This window comes from Procambarus clarkii, chromosome 6, assembly GCF_040958095.1.
Source record: "Procambarus clarkii isolate CNS0578487 chromosome 6, FALCON_Pclarkii_2.0, whole genome shotgun sequence".
NCBI classification, from domain to species: Eukaryota; Metazoa; Arthropoda; class Malacostraca; order Decapoda; family Cambaridae; genus Procambarus; species Procambarus clarkii.
The window spans coordinates 53855919-53877885 of NC_091155.1; the positions used below are offsets into that span (position 1 = coordinate 53855919).

The 21967-nt window shown below is 39.0% G+C and overlaps 1 protein-coding gene across 1 annotated transcript in view; it reads right to left on the reverse strand.

The window, feature by feature from the left end:
• Positions 1-682: 682 nt before the first annotated feature.
• LOC123754182 (uncharacterized) overlaps positions 683-21967 on the reverse strand; it is a 175217-nt gene continuing 153932 nt past the window's right edge. The window contains exon 5 of the mRNA XM_069309912.1: positions 683-810. Coding sequence (XP_069166013.1) covers positions 700-810 — 111 coding nt within the window. The 3' untranslated portion in view covers positions 683-699. The remainder of the gene's footprint in view (positions 811-21967) is intronic.

A 21967-nucleotide genomic window follows, 5' to 3' on the forward strand; every position in this document is an offset into this window, starting at 1 on the left:
TAGTGATGATGGTCGTTCGCAGGGATCCTTGCTTGGGTCTCTCTTCATGCAGGTCGGCGTTCAATCCCCGACCGTTCAAATGGTTGGGTACCATTCCTTCTCCCCCGTCCGATCCCAAATCTTTATTCTGACCCCTTCCAAGTGCTATATAGTCATGACAGCATTTCACTTTCTCCAAATAGTTCCCTCCCCTGTGTTTATACATGTATGCCCATAAAATGTGAAAAATAGAGCTGAATATTTTGCCATACAAGGGTAATATAGTGCAAGTAATATTTTCCAATAATATGGCCCGGTTTATAAATGGGTAAAGATGTTATGGGGGGAAGACTTATAATGGGGCGGGAACTGCCCGCCCCAACACTATAGTAACTGCCTTCCAATACCACTAAATTGTCATTCTTATTGGAAAATAGCGCAAGTGGGTTAGGCGTATTTAATGGCATATCTATGGGCGTCAGCTGTTCATGAACACTTAGTAAACTGTACCACTTGTACCAGAAGCCAATAATTGTCACTATCAATCCATTCCATTCCCCTGGGCTGCATGTCTGTCAATATTTGTTGTTAGTCCTCCACCAACTATGTTGAGTGTCCCATTACTTCTCACATCAACTGAGTAAATATTGCCTTACTTTATATAAATTAATTATTTTTACCTTAAAAATGACCTGAATGCGTTACAATAACAAATCCTACTTACAGAAGCTTCAACAAGAAAATTGAAGGCCCTTCCTCCCATTTTGATACTCTGTTCCAAATTCCATTTATCTGAATCATTATCGAGTCCAGATTTGGTCCAGTCACTCTCTGAAAGTAAATAAAAAGTAAGTAATTTTAAATTTCGACACATGGAAATTATTACTATTGTTGAAATTTTAACCACACACGAAAATTGTTCCTGTTACAATTATGTTTAACATAATGTAAGTCCAAAACTTCACAGTGAAATGCATCATACTGAAAACCCGCGACAACGATGTATTAATACATTACAAAATAAAGTCATCACTATACTTCTCTACATATTTTCCCATTATATATACTGTCCAGGTTTTGTTACCGTTTTGCAACTGATGATAAACTAGCATGGTAAAACACTGCACATATTGACAAAGCAAATCTTCCGCACCAGGAAATTTTCCTTTTTACAGTAAGAGCTTAAGTGAGGTAAAGTGTTTCCTTCCTGAGCGAGAGAGAATGACGGAGAATAAGATAAGAATTATGGGAGCCCCGCAGCCTGAGGGTACGCACAAGGCTCACCTCACCCTCTCACTCCTCTACTGTTTCAATTTGTTCTGTATTCCTGTTAAGTGGGCATAACTGCGTTTCTTATAAGTTGTTCAATGTCAACCAATTTTTTTGACTAGTTGTTTATGATAAGAGCTGCAATTGTTCCAAGTTTCAGTATTGCAGCCTATATAGAGAGGGAGATTTTTGTTTTCTTCAACGAATGTTACATATTTTCAAATCGAAACTACAGCCACAAGTTTCTAATGAAATCATTTTTATGACACTTTTCTATTACATTAGCATATAATAAAAGGATCAGTATAGCGGATTTTTTAAAATATGTTTAGTTTTACTAATACAAATAGTCAAAGTTCCATAAAAAAAATTATGCAAATATATCATGGTTTATTACTATTATAAAATCAATAAATGAATTTAGGAAAACATGCTTTTTACAAATTTGTACAGACCTAAACTCTACATATAAGGTGTAAGTTTCATGTAAATTGAATAAAAAATGAAAGAGTTATAGGAACTTACTTGTTACTTGTTTTTGTTACTTGAAAAAATAAGTAAAAAATAAAGTCTAAGATGCTGACATCTGTGGCTGAGACTGACATCAACCAATTTCCTGGCACCCTTGGCACCCTTGGCACCCTTACAGATAGGCTTACATACAGTCAGGTGTATAAGTTTCATACAAATCGTCCGATAAACAAATAAGAAAAAAATGATTTTTTTAACTAATTTTTGGGGGATAAAAGTAATCTATATACTGTATATAAAAATGGAAATGTTCGTTTGTTCAAAATCGCTAATCTCCGAAAGTTCTTCACAGATTACTTTGAAATTTTCACACAACATTCCATTCGCATCCGGCCAGGTTTTTATATACATACTATATACATGTCACATCTATGACGGTAAAAAAGAAACATGCTTTTTCTGAAAAACTGTGCTTTACATGTGTTTTTCATTTGAGGAAAATCTTCGAAACCTCTTTACCGATTGCTTTGAAATTTTGACACAATGTTGCATTACAATAAGCTCGTCTTTTTATATATCTACTATATACATGCCTCACCTGTGACAGGAAAAAACATGCTTTTTTGAAAAACAGCGCCATCTGTTGGATGTAAGAGCAACACACACTGTAATCTTTGAAAGTTCTTCACCATTTGCTTTGAAATTTTGACACAACGTTGCGTTTGAATAGGAGCGTGGTTATATATACCTACTATATAGATGCCATCCCTGTGACCGGTAAAAACATGCGTTTTTGAAAAACAGCACCATCTGTTGCACATAATAGCAACATGCACGGTATACTGAATGTCACGAACTCCACTTCAATGTTTCCAATTGCATTGATAAATTTTATTTTCATAGATTTCGATTTATTATTTTTTATTGAATTATTTTGTGTGATAATGTTTTGGAATTGAGCTGTGTTGTTTACTATACCGTTCATTTCGTAAATATATGTATTGATACCACACCTGTGACAGGTAAAACTATGCATTTCGTGAAAAACAGCGCCATCTGTTGCATGTATGAGCAACACACATACTATACTAAATATCTTTAATTCCATTTCAATGTTTCTGATTGCATTGATAAATTGAATTTTCATTCACTTTGATTTATTTTCAACTTGATTTAATTATTTTGTGTGAATTGCATTGGAATTGAGCTGTGTTGTTTACCATACAGTTCATTTCGTGGGTATAGTTTATTTTTATATTTGTCATATTTTCATTTCATTTATTAACTGTTTGTTATATTTCAGTGATGGGAACATCAGATCATTTGATGTTCCCAATTCTCTGATGGGAACATCAGACCATTTGGGAAAGCATTGAACGAGGGAGTGGGGATGATGAGGGGACAGAAGTGAGAGATGGTGGGGAGGACGAGGGGACAAGGGAGGGGGTAATTGTAGGGAAGGATGAGGGGACAGGGGAGTTTGGGATGGTAGGAATGAGGGGATGGGGGGAAAGGAGGATGGTGAGGAGGACAAAGGGACTGGGGTGTGTGGCATGGTGGGAAGGAAGAGGGGATGGTGGAGTGGCTAGCAACCTAAAATATACTATACTCACGAAATGAACGGTATGTAAGCAACACAGCTCAATTCCAACACAATTCAAACAAAATAATTAAATCAAAATGAAAATAAATCAAAACCTATGAAAATATAATTTATCAGTGCAATCAGAAACATTGAAATGGAATTGAAACATATTTAGTATAGCATGTGTGTTGCTCTTACATGCAACAGATGGTGCTGCTTTTCAAGAAAAGCATAGTTTTACCTGTCACAGGTGTGGCAACTATACTTATACTTACAAAATGAAAGGTATGGTAAACAACACAGCTGAATTCCAACACAATGTCACACAAAATAATTCAATGTATATAAATAAAAATGGAAATGTTCGTTTGTTCAAAATCGCTAATCTCCGAAAGTTCTTCACTGATTGCTTTGACATTTTAACACAATGTTCCATTTGCATCCAGCCAGGTTTTTATATACATACTATATAGATGTCACTTCTGTGACGGTAAAAAAAACATGCTTTTTCTGAAAAACTGTGATTTTCATTTGAGGAAAATTCTCGAAACCTCTTTACCGATTGCTTTGAAATTTTGACACAATGTTGCATTCGAATAAGCACGTCTTTTTATATATCTACTATATACATGCCTCACCCATGACAGGAAAAAACATGTTTTTTTTTAAAAAGAGCGCCATCTATTGGATGTAAGAGTAACACACACTGTAATCTTTGAAAGTTCTTCACCATTAGCTTTGAAATTTTGACACAACGTTGCGTTTGAATAGAAGCGTGGTTTTATATACCTACTATATAGATGCCACCCCTGTGATCGGTAAAAACATGCATTTTTGAAAAACAGCGCCATCTGTTGCACACAATAGCAAAATGCATGCTATTTTGAATATGTCACGAATTCTACTTCATTGTTTCCAATTGAATTGATAAATATTATTTTCATAGATTTTGATTTATTATATTTTTCATTGAATTATTTTGTGTGATATTGTTTTGGAATTGACCTGACGGTTTACGATATCGTTCATTTCGTAAATATATGTATTGATACCACACCTGTGACAGGTAAAACTATGCATTTCTTGAAAAACAGCGCCATCTGTTGCATGTATGAGCAACACACATACTATACTAAATATGTTTAATTCCATTTCAATGTTTCTGATTGCATTGATAAATTGAATTTTCATTCACTTTGATTTATTTTCAACTTGATTTAATTATTTTGTGTGAATTGCATTGGAATTGAGCTGTGTTGTTTACCATACAGTTCATTTTGTGAGTATAGTTTATTTTTATATTTTTTCATATTCTCATTTCATTTTTTAACTTTTTCTTATATTTCAGTGATGGGATCATCAAATTACTTGATGTTCCCAATTCTCTGATGGGAACATCAGACCATGTGGGAAGGCATCGGACGAGGGAGTGCGGAATGGTGGGGATGATGAGGGGACAGAAGTGAGAGATGGTGGGGAGGACGAGGGGACAAGGGAGGGGGTAATGGTCGGGAAGGATGAGGGGACAGGGGAGTTTGGGATGGTGGGAACGAGGTGATGGGGGGAAAGAAGAATGGTGAGGACAAAAGGACTGGGGTGTGGGCCATGGTGGAAAGGAAGAGAGGATGGTGGAGTGGCTAGCAACCTAAAATAAACTATACTCACGAAATGAACAGTATGGTAAACAACACAGCTCAATTATAACATAATTCAAAAAAAATTATTAAATCAAGATGAAAATAAATCAAAACCTATGAAAATTTCATTTATCAGTGCAATCAGAAACATTGAAATGGAATTGAAACATATTTAGTATAGCATGTGTGTTGCTCTTACATGCAACTGATGGTGCTGCTTTTCAAGAAAAGCATAGTTTTACCTGTTACAGGTGTGGCATCTATACTTATATTTACAAAATGAACGGTATGGTAAACAACACAGCTGAATTCCAACACAATGTCACACAAAATAATTCAATAAAAAAATAAAATAAATCAAAATCTATAAAAATAAAATTTATCAATGCAATCGGAAACATTGAAATGTAATTGTAACATATTTAGTATTGCGAATGTTGCTCCTACATACAACAAATGGCACTGTTTAAAAAAAACATGTTTTTAACTGTCACAGGTGTGGCATCTATATAGTAGGTGTATAAAAACACACATGTATTCGAATGGATCGTTGTGTCAAAATTTCAAAGCAATCGGTGAAGAACTTTCAGAGATTACAGCGTGCATTGTTCTTACATTCAAAAGATGGCGCTGTTAAAAAAAAAAAATGTTTTTTCCTGTCAAATGTGAGGCATGTATATAGTAGGTATATAAAAACATTCGCCTTTTCGAGAGCAATGCTGTGTCAAAATTTCAAAGCAGTCAGTAAAGAGGTTTCAAAGATTTCCCCTTGCATGAAAAACACAGTTTTTCCAAAAAAAATAATATTTTTTCCCATCACAGACGTGACATTTATATATCATGTATATAAAAACGTGCTCGGATGCGAATGGAACGTTGTGTGAAAATTTCAAAGAAGTTCGGTGAAAGAACTTTCGGCAATTAGCGATTTTGAACAAACGAACATTTCCATTTTTATTTATATAGATATATATATAGTTGTGGAGCAGTAATATAGTGCGAGGAGGAGAGCTCTGTCCAGAAGAATTAAGAGCCATCAAAGATAGGAGGGTAGGGAAATGGTTTTAAAATTTAGGAATAGTGGAAGTAGGGCTGTGAAGGTAGTGGCGAAAGTTGGTGGTGAAGATACTGGTGAAGGTGGTGCTGAAGATGGTGGTGAAGATGATGGTGCAGATGGTGGGGAGATGGGAATGGTGGGGAGGACGAGGGGACAGTGAAGTGGGGAATGGTTGGGAGGCCGAGGAGACGGGTGAGGGGGGGAATGGTGGGGAGGACTGGTAAGGTTGCTGTGGCCGGGTACAGCTAGTCTATATAAATAAAAATAGAAGTGTTTGTTTGTTCAAAATCGCTAATCTCCGAAAGTTCTTCACCGATTGTTTTGAAATTTTCACACAATGTTCCATTCTCATCGAGCGGGTTTTTATGTACATACCATATTGATATCACGTCTGTGACGGAAAAAAACATGCTTTTTTTGAAAACTGTGTTTTTCATGTGAGGAAAATCTTCGAAACCTCTTACCGATTACTTTGATATTTTGACACAACGTTTCATTTGAATAGGTGCGTCTTTTTATATATCTACTATATACATGCCTCACCTGTGACAGGAAAAAATATGCTTTTTTGAAAAACAGCGCCATCTGTTGGAAATAAGAGCAACACACACTGTAATCTCCGAAAGTTCTCCACCGATTGCTTTGAAATTCTGACACAACGTTCCTTTTGAATATGCGCATGTTTTTATATACCTACTATATAGATGCCACACCTGTGACAGATAAAAGCACGTTTTTTTTCAAAAACTTCACCATCTGTTACACGTAATAGCAACACACTCACAATGCTAAAAGTGTTACGAATTCCATTTCAATGTTTCAGATTGCATTAACAAATTGAATTTTCATAGATTTCGATTTATTTTAATTTGTATTGAATTATTTAGTGTGACATTGTGTTGGAATTGAGCTGTGTTCTTTACCATACCGTTCATTTCATAAGTATAAGTATAAATACCACACCTGAGAGTTAAAAACATTTTTCTTTTTTAAGAAATAGCACCATCTGTTGCACATAAGAGCCACGCACGCTATACTAAATATGTTACGATTCCATTTCAATGTATTCGATTGCATTGATAAATAAAATTTTCATACATTTCGATTTATTTTTAGTTAGATTTAATTTTTTTTGTGTGACATTACATTGGAACCTAGCTATGTTGTTTACCATACCATTCATTCCGTGAATATAAGTATAGATGCCACACACCTGTCAGGTAAAACATGATTTTTGCAAAAACAGCGTCATCTGTTACACGTAGGAGCAACTAAAGCTATACTAAATATGTTTCATTTCCATTTCAATGTTTCCGATTTCATTGATAAATTGAATTTTCATAGGTTTCGAATTATTATCATTTTGATTTATTTATTTTGAGCGACACTGAATTGGAATTGAGCTTTGTTGTTTACCATACCTTTCATTTCGAGAGTATAGTTTATATTTTTATTTTTCATTGTTTTTCATTTAGTTTTTATTTGTTTTTCTAATATTTCAGTGATGGGAACATCAGATCATTTGATGTTCCCAATTTTCTGATGAGAACATCAGATCATTTATGAATGCAACGGACGAGGAAGTGGTGATGCTGGGGACGAGGGGACAGGGGAATGGAGATTGGTGAGGGAGGATAAGGGGACAGGGAAGTGGGGAATGATGAGGAGGACGAAGGGACCGGGGAGAGGGGGAATGGTAGGGAAGAAGGGAGAGTGGGAGATGGTGGAGAGGACAAGGGAACTGTGGAGTGGGGAATGGTTAGGACGAGGGGACAGTGGAGTGGTGGATGGCAGGGAGGTCATAGGGATGGGGGAGAGAGGAAATGGTGGGGAGGGCGGGGGGGGGATGGTTAGGAGGACGAAGGGACGGGGAAGTGAGGAATGATTAGAAGGACGAAGGGACAGGGAAGGATGGGAATGGTGGAGAGGACTGGGAGACAGGGGGAAGGTTGCTGTTTCTCAGCAACACACATGCGTTGCTGAGCCACAGCAATGCGTGGCCGGGTACAGCTAGTCTATATAAATAAAAATGCAAATGTTCGTTTGTTCAAAATCGCTAATAATCGAAAGATCTTCAAAGATTTGCCTTGAAATTTTCACACAACATTCCCTTTGCATCCGAGCGGGTTTTTATATACATACTATATAGATGTCACATTTGTGACAGGAGAAAAACATGCTTTTTTTGAAAAGCAGTGTTTTTCATGTGAAGGAAATCTTCGAAACCTCTTTACCAATTGCTTTGAAATTTTGACACAACACTGCATTTGAATAGGTGAGTGTTTTTACATACCTATGATATACATGCTTCACCTGTGAAAGGAAAAAAACATGCTTTTTTGAAAAACAGCGCCATCTGTAGGACATAAGAGCAACACACGCTGTAATCTCCGAAAGTTCTTCACCAATTTCTTTGAAATTTTGAGAGAACGTTCCATTCGAATACGTGCCTGTTTTTTTATACCTACTTTGTAGATGCCACACCTGTGACAGGTAAAATAATGCGTTTTTTTAACAGCGCCATCTGTTACACGTAAGAGCAACACACGACATACAAATTATGTTACGATTCTATTTCAATGTTTCCGATTGCATTGATAAATTGAATTTTCATAGATTTTGATTTATGTCATTTTGATTTAATTATTTTGTGTGACGTTGTATTGGAATTGAGCTGTGTTGTTTACCATATTGTTCATTTGGTGGGTATTGCTTATTTGTTTCTTTTTTCATTGTTTTTCATTTCGTTTTATAACTGTTCTTATTTTTCAGTGCAATTGGTGGTGAAATTGAGCTGTGTCGATTGATCTGCGTTTGAATTGAAATATTTCATTAGTATTTTTTGCTTTTGTTTTGAAAATAAGAAAATAGACAACACGTTTATTTCACAGCTGCAAATGTACAACAGCTATGAATCCACCAGCTACAACGTTAACTGCTTTCTTCACGTTATGTCAAAATGACGGCTTTGCGAAAACACTGCTGTATTCGGAAGTGCCTAAGTGTTACACATGGAATGCCAGTACAAAATCATTTGAAGGATGCAAACGAGGAGATCAAGTCGATGGACAACCTGGAATATTCAAATAAACTATGATATGCAGACTGTACACCGTGCATCCCAATCAAGATGAATGAATGCTTCTTTCGTCGCATGCTGTTGGTAAGTGTGCTCGGTCCATCGTCTTTCCAGCCATTGAGATTTGTCAACGGCTGGGAGACACATGACACTTTCCATAGTGCATGTCATGCTCAGAATTTATTGGAGATCGACTGACACTGAGATGCATGCATTATTAATGATGCGTCCAACATGTCACATCCAAATCAAATTCTTGCATTGTTTGCAATCATACTGACTGCCTGCTCTCCTTCATCACCAACAGAGTTATGGGAGAAATATAAATAAATAATAAATAAATAAATGTTTATTTAGGTAAGGTACATACATACAAGAGATTTTACAAATAATGATTGATTTATAGATAGGGCTAGTACATACAATGCCTAAAACCACTATTACGCAAAGTGTTTCGGGCATGAAAAACTTAAATGACTAAAGCTTAATACTAAATGAGCATAAAGAATGAAAGGAGTTGAGAACAAATAAAAAAAAAAGAGATAAAAAGGGGGGAACATGGCTGAAAAAGCAGCACAAATACAATTAGGTCGACAAACAGCGTCGTTTAAAAAAAACCAGACATGGGTTGACAATAGAGGGGTAAGGTAGGTTACAGGGAATTTATTAGGTATAGCTTCGTTTTTATCTTAAACTGGTTGAGAGAGGTACAGTCTTTAACATGGTTGGGAAGGTCATTCCACATTCTGGGTCCCTTGATTTGTAGAGCATTTCTAGTTTGATTAAGTCGTACTCTTGGAATATCAAAACTGTATTTATTTCTGGTGTGGTGCTCATGGGTTCTGTTACAACCTTCTATGAAGCCTTCTATATATCGCACATGGCTGAAGATATTATCCGTCGGATATGAAAGAAAATTAAAAAATGAACATGGATTTCACAGCACAAATCTACAACGAAGTGTTGATAATGATTGAAGATTTGTGCTTAGAAATCGCGAACAAAGTTCTAAATCAATTGGAAATTACATCACGGAATCGATCTGCTGCTGCTTTGTTCGATGACGAATTGCATCGTGAACAAAATTACAACACGAGTGATCTGTTGTCGTATGTGCAATCAAATATTCCTAAGCTAACGCTTGAGCGAAAAGGCATTTACAATCAAATAATTCAAACTGTTAATAACGGGTTTGGAGAAATCTTCTTAGATGTGCGAGGAGGAACTGTAAATCCTTCCAAATTAAATTGATTCTGGCAGCATTTCGATACTGGCTGAAGATTTCATTCAAACATTACAATCAACAATGTTGAGGAAGCAGATGAAGCTGTTAGTTATCCAACAGAATTTTTGAATTCACTCGATCTGCCAGGGATACCATCACACGTACAGCAATTGAAAATCTACGTGCCAGTTATCATGTTGCGAAATATCAATCAGCTAAAGCTTTGCAACACCACGCGCCTATCAGTAAAAAAACTAATCAGCAACGTAGTAGAAGTACCAATCTTGACAGGACCTTTCAAAGGTGAAGATGTCCTCATTCCTCGCATGCCTATGATTCCAACACGATATGGCATTTCAATTTAAGATATTGTAATTTCCAATTCGATTGGCGTTTGCAACCACCATCAACAAAGCTCAGGGCCAATCTTTAGAATTGTGCAGTTTATATCTTGACACGGAATGCTTCTCATAGGGACAATTATATGTTGTGTGTTCTAGAGTCGGCACACCAGACAATCTCTATATCTCAACAGAAAATGGAACAACAAAACATATTGTATATCCACAAGCATTGTGAAATTAAACATATTAGAAACGTGCACTTTCTCTTTTCTTTCTTTTCCATTTATACGGATTGAGCCACAGCAACGCATGGCAGGTACAGCTAGTTATTAAATATTTTTAGTATATGCTATTGAGATAGCTGAGAGTCATATACATGATTTCAGTTGACACTTGTTTGATGTTAGTTTTTGACCATTTTGTAAAATTTTTGACATAATTCAATATTTTTTTCTCCCTTCCTATTTATACTACGATGCTGAGACTTTGATCAGATGAAACCCTTTTCATATACAACTCGTCAAAAAAAGTTTGATTGAAATCGAACTAGTTTTCAATTATTGCATATTTTTGGACTGATGCCCCCCTAAAACTGCACTCACCCGCATCAAGTTCAAGTTCAAGTATATTTATTGAGAAAGAAAAAATACATCTCAAAGGGATAGATTAGCTTAGGCTATTTCTACCCCCCCCCCCCCCATGCCCACAACAATATCCCACGTCCAGTACAATCCTATATACGCCCTAAACAGTATTGATGTAGCTTGTAACTGAACAAATTCACACGGGCCGTGACGATGGTTCAAACCTACATCCGAGAGGCTCCCAGATGCTACCTTGAGGTTACCTTGAGGTACTTCCGGGGCTTAGCGTCCCCGCGGCCCGGTCGTCGACCAGGCCTCCTGGTTGCCGGACTGATCAACCAGGCTGTTGCTTCCTTAATCCCACAAATGATTTTTTCATTTGATGCATCACGCTATTGTGATTTCTGTGTGTAGCTTGTACCTATTTTTGCGGATTCTGACCTTTTGCGTCTGTTTCAGAACCCTGTTTGTTCCTTCCTTGTTCCTGCCACTAATACCAGTAAAAACCTCTATCATATCCTCCCCGGGGCCTGCCGCTCTCCAACGAGCAAGTTGAGTCATTAATGTGTCCATCCTGCAGTTTGAGGCCAGAATTATAGAGCGGCTCTAAGATGAGCCAATGTTAGCTTTGTCAGAAAAACCGATACCATATACTAACATTTAATACAATAGGCAGATAATTATGCTGCTGTTTTGTACTAACAAATTAAACTCTAAGAAAATGGGGTTCCATTGGAAATTTCCAAGGAAGAAAACAGGAATATCATTGCCATATGTCGCCATTAAATTCACCAGCTATAATAATGGGAATTCATCTTAATACATCAGTCTCTGGATTGTAACCATCATAAAAACATTTCCCTTGAGCCAACTTAATTATCAGTACTAAAAAAAGAGTTTACGTGGGCCCCTCTTTCCACTTCTTGATAATGCGTATCTGGAGAAGACCGGATGCGTCAGTGGAGGAGGAGACCGGCAGACGCCATATTAATTTAACGTAATTCATTTTAAGTCTCACATGAAGCAAAACAAGCTCCATAATTATTACCCTCGGCCGACCGGCTCCCCGGTCGGCCAAGCGGACAGCACACTGGACTTGTGATCCTGTGGTCCTGGGTTCAATCCCAGGCGCCGGCGAGAAACAATGGGCAAAGTTTCTTTCACCCTATGCCCCTGTTACCTAGCAGTAAAATAGGTACCAGGGTGTTAGTCAGCTGTCACAGGCTGCTTCCTGGGGGTGAAGGCCTGGTCGAGGACCGGGCCGCGGGGACACTAAAGCCCTAAAATCATCTCAAGATAACCTCAAGATAACCCTTCGACACAGTGTTATAGGATCAATAACGTCCCGTCATCAACACTAAACTAAAACTTCTCTGGAAGGGGGGGCGCTGGTGGCAGAGTGGACAGCACATTGAATACGTAACCCTGTGGACTGGGGTTCGATTCCCAGCACCGGCGAAAACAGATGTACAGTTTCTTTCACCCTGTTAGAGCAGTAAATAGGGAGTAAACCTGGGAGTTAGACAGCTGTTATGGGCTGCTTCCTGAGGGGTGTGTGTGCGTGAAAGAAAATAGTAGTTAGTAACAGTTGATTGATTCTCAGTTGAGAGGCGGGCCAAAAGAGCAAAGCTCATTCCCCGCAAGCACAACTGATACAACTAGATAAATACTAACTTCGTCTACAATAACGGAAGTGTCCTTTCCGATTCCTGTTCTATTTAGCTATTGTTGGCCAATAATAATATATTTAGGCATACCAGTTATAAGGCTAGCGAGCAACAAAAACAGGGTAAATATTAATTAAATCTTAACTAAGAAATTGCCAATATTTCCCCTGCTATAGCTGTCATATTATTATTGATAATTTTTCCTGTATTTACTGGTATTAAATTATATATTTCTTAATACGTGTATTGTCCCCCTTTTCCAGTTAATTATTCTTGTACCACAATCCACGGTGTTTGATCGCCGAATGGTCCAGGTGGTTGGGCTCTATTCCTTCCCTTTTTAAATTATTTATTTATTTATTTTTATTTATTTACTAGCAGTATCCGGCCACGCGTTGCTAATGGCTCAGCAACACATGTGCATTGCTGAGGAGATCCCTATGTCCTTCAGTGGACATAGGACATAAGAGGACATCCCTATGTCCTTCAGTGATGTTCCCATCACTGAAATATAAGAAAAACAACTAAAAAACGAAATGAAAACAATGAAAAAATAAACTATACTCATGAAATGAACGGCATGGTAAATAAAAAAGCTCAATTCCAATGCAATGTCACACAAAATAATTATATCAAAATGAAAATAAATCGAAAACTATGATAATTCAATTTATCAATGAAATTGGAAACATTGAAATGGAATCGAAACATATTTAGTACAGTGTAAGTTGCTCTTACAACCAACAGATGGCGCAGTTTTTGAAAAAAAATCATGTTTTTACCTGTCACAGGTGTGGCATCTATACTTATACTCATGAAATGAACGGTATGGTAAACAACATAGTTCAGTTCCAATGCAATGTCAAACAAAATAATTAAATCAAAATTAAAATAAATTGAAATGTATGAAAATTTAATTGTCAATGCAATCAAAAACATTGAAATGTAATTGTACCATATTTAGTATACCGTGTGTGGCTCTTACGTGCAACAAATGGTGCTGTTTCTTAAAAAAATGTTTTTACCTGTTTACAGATGTGGCATATATACTTATACGTATGAATTGAACGGTAGAGTAAACATCACAGCTCAATTCCAACACAATCTCACACAAAAAAAAAAAAAATCAGTAAAAATTAAAGTAAATCGAAATCTATGAAATTAAATTTATCAATGCAATCAGAAACATTGAAATGGAATTTGTAACATATTTAATATAGCATGCTTGTTGCTATTACATGCAACAGATGGCTTCGTTTAAAAAATAAAAAACATGTTTTTACCTGTCACAGGTGTGGCATCTGTAGAGTAGGTATATAAAAACACGCACATATTTGAATGGAAAGTTGTGTCAGAATTTCAAAGCAATCGGTGACGAGCTTCGTGAGATTACAGCGTGTGTTGCTCTTACGTCCAACAGATGGCACTGATTTTAAATAAAAAGCATGTCCTGTCACAGGGAAGCATGTATACAGTAGGAATATAAAAACACGCGCCTATTCGAATGCAACGTTGTGATAAAATTTCAAAGCAAACGGTAAAGAGATTTCAAAGATTTTTCTCACATGAAAAACAGTGTAAAAAAATGTTTTTTTCGTTCACAGACGTGACATCAATATAGTATGTACATAAAAACCCACTCGGATGCAAATGGAACATTGTGTGAAAATTTCAAAGGAATCGGTGAAAGGAATCGGTGAAAATTTCAAAGGAATCGGTGAATCGGTTACTTTCGGAAAGTAACGATTTTGAACAAACGAACATTTCCATTTTTATTTATATAGATGTATATAAGAGATCTTGTACACATCTTATACAGCCACTAGCACGCATAGTGTTTTGAGCAAGTCCCTAATCGTAATTTTCACTTACACACACACACACACACATCTCCAGGAAACAGTCTGTAGCAGCCGTCCAGCTCCCAGGTACCTGTTTACTGTTAGGAAACAGGGGCATCAGGGTTAAAGAAACTGCCCATTTGTTTCCGCCTTCCGCCGGGAATCGAACCTGGAACCGTAGTACTACAAACCTCGAGTGCTGTCCACTCAGTCATGAGGCTTTCCTGTCCTAGAGCCTTGTCCTCATGTCTATTCCACGTGCTATGCAGTCATACTTAGCTTAGCACTTTCTCTTCATAATTACCTTGCCTAACCATAACCATATCTCTCGCTATTTCATTCAAAGAGGACCAGTTATACAAAGGGAACTGATTTGTCCATGTAACATTTTTTTCGAATCATTGATATATACCAACTGGAGACCAGGACAGAACACTACACATGACTAGGACCCTCTTCCTCTCTCATACTAATATCCAGTGACACCTTCAGAAAAGAGACTTAACGTTTTCTCGTACACCTTCTTTAAACAGTTACCTACGTGTTCAGTTCCCGCTCAAGTTTTCTTACAAAATTTAAAAGGATTTCAGCTACCATCTTGTTGGTGGATATTTTGCCATCTTTGCTTGAGGCTCGAGTTTCCCTTTCGAGCGCGACTTTTAACTGTCTTACTGGATATCCCTCTTGGTTCATACTGTCAGTGTGTGACCAAAAGTGTTAGGGAGAGACCGCACCAGGTTGGGGTGAGGTCAGGATACACCGTTATTAATAGATGGAACACTCGCTTGAGAAGGCTACATCTTACGTGTACACATGAATGAAAGGCATAAACAATGGAGATGTGAATCGTTAGGTGAAGCCTAATAGTCCAACCACCCCCCACATGTGTAAACAAAGTGACGCCATGTCGGACCATCGTGGACCCTTATCAAGACGTCCAGAGAGTACCCAAACTTCGTCACATTTCCTCACGTGATACGTGTAGGCGTTGGCATATTAATTTTTAGCCCCAGTCTCTCCATACATCCTAAGTGACCTTTTGTCCGGTTTTATAATAACCGACAAGAGGTTCAAATGTCAAGTACCATTACAGAACCTAATGCCTTCGTAATTATAAACAAGGCTGGAAATGGGGCGAGCATTTAAAGACAATTGCATTGACTCCTGGATACAAGTCAATATAACTGGCTGTAAAAACTCTAAAAGACAAACACTTTTTACTATGTTATTTACTTTGATAAAACAAACTATCGCATCCTCAATGCTTATAGTATACAGTATAGTATACTATGCTTATAGTATACAGTATAGTATACTATGCTTATAGTATACAGTATAGTATACTATGCTTATAGTATACAGTATAATATACTATGCTTATAGAAAACAGTATAGTATACTATGCTTTTAGTATACAGTATAGTATACTATGCTTATAGTATACAACACAAAAGTTTAGTCCAATTACTTGTGTACATACACTGAGAGTTTGTTGACTTTAGTCTTGAATAATAAACAACAAAAATAATAATAACAATAAAATAATAAATAATAAAGTATTGAATAATAAACAAAAATATTAATAAACCAGGACTTCAGTACACTTGGCCAAAACGCTCTGCCGTTATAGCTTTATAAGAATATACCAACCAAACAACAATTTTTTTTTAAATCTATTGATGTTATTGTAATAAAAAAAAGGCTACTGTTGTGGCTCATTGCATTGACTCTTGGATACAAGTGTCAATATAACTGGATGTAAAATCTCCGAAGACAAACACTATGTGACTTTCTGTGGGAAATCCAATGGGGAAAGAGAAATGGAAGGGGAGACAGTAAACGAGATGATGGCCTTCATTGCTGGAAAATGTGCCGATGCAACGGAACAGTTCACACCACTCAAAAAGGAGGTGGATGATTCAAGTAAACCCCGGGTTCAATAGACAAAGCAGGGGAGCTAAAAAAACTGGGAAAGGTACAGATAACTGGGAACAGAACAATATAAAAGCCCTAAAGAGAACAAGAACTGAATACACCCGAATTAGGAGAGAAGCAGAGACAATTTGAAAATGACAATAATGCAAAAGCTAAGGAAGAACCAAAGCTGTTCTATAGTCATATGAGGAAAAACGACAAAGAGACCATGTACTCAGATTGAGGAAAGAAGGGAAAGCTCTCACAGAGAATGATAAGGAGGTATGCGAGGCACTCAATGAAAGATTTTATGAGGTCTTTATATTACAACCAGCGAGGAGACCAAGATTGCCAGATGAAAGGTCAGAGGAAGTACTGGATGGTATTGTAGTCACTGTGGAAGAGGCAAAAATAATCCTGGGGGTACAGGATGTGACAATGATACAGACCTAATCTCACCATTGCTGCTGAAGGAGGCTGCCACCCATTATCTAAAATTTATTATAAAACTCTTGAGACAGAAAGTCTCCCAAATGTCTGAAAAAAGGCAAACGAAGTCCCAATATTTAAAAAGGGGAATAGAAAGGGGGTACTAAACTACAGACCAGTGTCACTGACAAGTATTCCTTGTAAAGTGCAGGAGAAAAAATGAGGTCAAGAATGATGGAGCATCTGGAGAGGATCGACTTAGTTGGGAAATGGTCAGCATGGTTTTAGAAATGGGAAGTCGTGCCTGACAAATTAGATGGAGTTTTATGACAAGGTTACTAAATAAGACAGGAAAAGGAAGGTTAGGTAAATTGAATTATTCTAGGCTGTCAAAAAAACATTGACACTGTTCCCTGTGAAAGACTGTTGTACAAGTTGGAGAAGCAGGCTTGGATAACGAAAAAAAACACTGAGCTGGGTAGGGAAATATCTGAAGGACAGAAAACAGAGCCACAGTCAGAGCGGGGATGTCAAACTGGAGGAATGAAACAAGTGGGGTGACACAAGGCTCTCTCCTGGGACCGTTGCTGTCCCTAATTTATGTCAAATGATCCATCCGAGGGAGAGAGTTCAGACATGTTGATGTTTGCAGATGATCCAAAGTTGACGAGGAATGTGAAAAGAGATGAGGACTGCAGAAAGTTAGAGGACCTTGGCAAATTCCAGAGTGGTCTGACAAAGGGTTGCTAGAATTCAATCCCAACAAGTGTAAGGTAATGAAGATGGGAAAGAGGGACAGGACTCCAGAAAGCATTACTCCCTAGAGGGAAGGTAGCAACTGAGCTCAAAGAAAAGGATATGGGAGTGGATATAATCCAACACTCACAATGGAGGCACAAAAGGATAAAATAGGCAGCATATGGAACGGTGGTAAATATAAGAACATCATTTAGAAACCTGAATTAGTACTCCTTCAAGGCAATCGACACAACACTTGTTAGACACCAATACTGGAATATGCATCATCAGCATGGAATTCGGACCTTCTGAAGCAAAGCCAAAATGATAAAGTACGAAGGTTTGCAACAAGACTGGTGCCAGAGCTAAAAGGGCTAAGTTACAAACATAGGCTAATGGAACTAAATCTCACTAGTGGATAGAAAACAGATGGGATATGATCACAGCTTATATGATATTGAGGGTAATAGCTAAGGTGGACAAGCCTCAGTAAGTCCAATACGGCGCTCCATAACCCGTGCTTCTTGGAACTGTTGTTCCTTTTGAATCTAAAACAATAACAGGGCAGCCTCTTCAGATTGAAAGACAGCAGGATAAGAGGACGGGTGGAAACACAAATGAGCTAAGGAGACATAATAAAGTACTCAGACCCTGTACGAGTAGTTAACAAGTGGAATGCTCTAAACGAGGAAGTTGTAGAAGTCAACTCCATCCACAACTAAGTCCCAATTCGACATTGAGTTTGAAAGTCAGAGTAGTTAAGCTGAAACGCAACAGGCACAAGGCTAGTATAGGCGAGGCATAAAGAGCTAGACCTCACTCCTCCGTAGTCACTGGTAGGTTTGTACTGATAGTTAAGTATAAGTAATGTGACGGTGTTCCCCCCCTTATATTCCTCCCACGCCTGCTGTAAGAGTCATGTCCACTTTACCCAAGCGTTCTCTACGTCGCAGGCATCAGGTTGATATGTGTAGGAGAATGTAGTTATTTCTCGAAGTGCCGAGAAATTCATAAAAGAAGAGTATTTTGGCCTGTGGTTTAGGCCCTTTAGGAAGCCAATATGGCGCTGGCTCCTCTGTTTTCCCGCCAAAACTGTGTGACGTCAGTGACACCAGATTGGTCACCGACAGCGACGTGGCACAGGGAGCCAATGAAAACCTCCCGTGGCGAATATGACGTCACGAAGGAAGGGGGGTCCGGTCAGAACGCCACGGCGGCGCCATCAGTCTAAGACAGCACGTCAAAGAGGTCGGACGTGCGTTGGGGGGGGTCCTGTCAGTTGAACAGTTTACCCCATCTCCAGAGGACTTACGCATCACCCGTGGTCTGCCAACACCTGTGGGGTCTTCCTTCGTTCATGTGTTGAACCGAAGAAGGAATTGACGGGATATTGAGCAACAAGTGCTCCAGGAACAGGTGTTGTGCAAGAGTGGAGAGTAGGCAGCGACGTATGCGACGGCTGATAGCTCCACAGTGATGACGTAGTGGATGAGCCAATCCTCCGGAGGGAATCAGTCTGACACGACACGTCAAGGTGGTTGGACGTGCGAAGATTGGTCCTGTCAGTTTGACAGTTGTTTCCCGTTCCCGTGGATTTTACGCGTCACCCGAAGTCTGCCAGTACTCTGTGAGGTCTTCCTTCGTTCATGTGTTGGACCAGAGAGGGAATCGACGGGATATTGAGCAACAAGTGCTCCAGGACAGGTACTGTGCAAGAAGAAGTGAAGTCTGTGCAGTGACGTATGCGACGTCTGAGGCAGTTCACCCCTTTGTGACGGCGTAGTGGCTGGACCGAGCCACCGGAAAGCAATGGAAGAAGAAAACTATTCGGGAATCCGAACGACTGCAGCCGAGACGTAGGCGGGCAGCCGTAGCTGGGAGGAGAAGTTGACGGCCGGGAGACCGACTCCAACCCTACAAGAAGTCGAGAAGGAGCAAGGACCTGCAGTGAAAAGGCACAGAGACGACGCGCTTACGGTGGGATGTTGATTGAGTTCCTGGAGGACACGACAGTGTGTGTGTGTGGGGGCGTTCCCTACACGAGGCAGGAGCCAGGACCAGGAGCTACAACTCAACTCTCATCGGAGGATAGGTGGAAGTAGGTGATTCTAGTTTCCCTCCCAATTCCCCTTTAGTCAGCTATATTATTTAGCCAGAGTATTTTGTATGTCGTGAGCTAGGCTCACCTATGTCGCAGTAAGGCACAAGTGTGCAGTGGGGCTACATAAAGTACCCACGATATTTATGATTATTATTGGTGTGTACAGGCACCCGGAGTAATTGATGAATTTACTGTGTTGATAATGTCTTTAATGAGACTTAATATGATCATTTAGTGAGAGAATATATATATAATTATGCCTTAGCCAGAGTATTTTGTATGTCGTGAGCTAGGCTCACCTATGTCGCAGTAAGGCACAAGTGTGCAGTGGGGCTACATAAAGTACCCACGATATTTATGATTATTATTGGTGTGTACAGGCACCCGGAGTAATTGATGAATTTACTGTGTTGATAATGTCTTTAATGAGACTTAATATGATCATTTAGTGAGAGAATATATATATAATTATGCCAGTGTTTGGAGTTAGGCTATGTGCCCAGTAAATATGTTATTACCATTATTGATGTCCGACTCATCCATTTATATATATATATGTCTATGCTCGTGTATTGAATAATCATTCATGTGTGCAGTGATTAATTGTGTTATCGCCCACGAAAGGAATTACTGAGAACTCCTGTAATATATACTTGCATACGTTATCATTAAATGAAGGGCAGTGTGTAATACCATGACAGTGAATTATTGTCACCTTTAATATAGAAATGTTTGATTGAGCCCAAGATCAGTGTAGCTAAGTGTTCACTTGCTGTTGTCGCAAATATTGTGCATTCGATCTTCTAGTGATCTTTGAGAACTTAAAACAGAGCGCGTGACGCCAGGAAAACAAGCAAACAGATAAAGTGACATTCGCGTGGGGGTAGTCGCCCAGCTGATTTTGACATTGACGAGAGGGGGAGCGTTGCCGGCTTGGTGAGTTCATATTATGTGTGTGGGAACGAGCGACTCCCGCCTGAAACAGCTGTTTGCTTATTGATATAATCTTGTGATATCTTTGAATGAGTTTTAAGTAAAATACAAAGTACATTGGTGTTTATATCATCCCCTCCATATTTCTTGTGGCTATATAACACCTGAAAGCAGTGAGCGATAGAAGTAAATACCTGCCTGATATCAGACATATTGAGTGTGTTCTTGCCACTGTTACCACAATTCAACAAAACCACTGACGTGTTACTGGACACCGAAAACACCAGTTGGCGACCTTGTGGTTAGTAGTAGAGCCCATGACGGGGCGAGCACACAATAGTTGAGTGAACAAGTTGTGTTCCCACTCCTTCTCGATCAGAGGCCGGTTGGGATTGACTGGGATACTCTCCTGGCGTACAGTGGCGCCGCTAGGATAGAGTGAAGACCCGCAGGGCTACGGTGAGTGACCTTGAGTATACTGTTGCTCGCCGAGTAAACCCCGACATTGGCGACCTTGCCAGGATCACGATCGAAATAAAGGTTGCAGTTGTGGTACTTTGCAGTGGTATTAGGTATCAGGTACAGGTTATCACTTATAGCACAAGATTGAGGATGATAAAGTAACGAGGTTCATTGACACTAGAGATGAGCAAGTGCTGGAGGAGTGCACCAAGGCACAGTTACAGTCAATAGCAGACCATTTTGGGATAAAGCTGAGATCTTCCAGAGTGGGAGAGAGAAGACTGGAGATCATGGCACAGCTCAGGGCACGAGACGAAGCTTTGGGGGAGGAACGGCCACAAACACCTGCCAGTATGGGAGAACACCTGAGCATTGGTGGAAGCAGCAGAGGATCCAGCTGCAGCAGGCACAGCGTTAAGCTGGAGATAATGAAGCTGCAGCTGGAAGCACAGCAGCGCAAAGAAGAGCGAGAAGCAGAAGCGCAGCTGAGGAGAGAAGAAGCACAGTTGCGCAGGGAAGAACAAGAGCGAGAAGCACAGCTGAAGCGTGAGGAGCGAGAAGCACAGCTGAAGCGTGAGGAACGAGAGGCACAGCTGAAGCATGAGGAGCGAGAAGCAGAAGCACAGCAGCGCAAGGAAGAGCGAGAGGCACA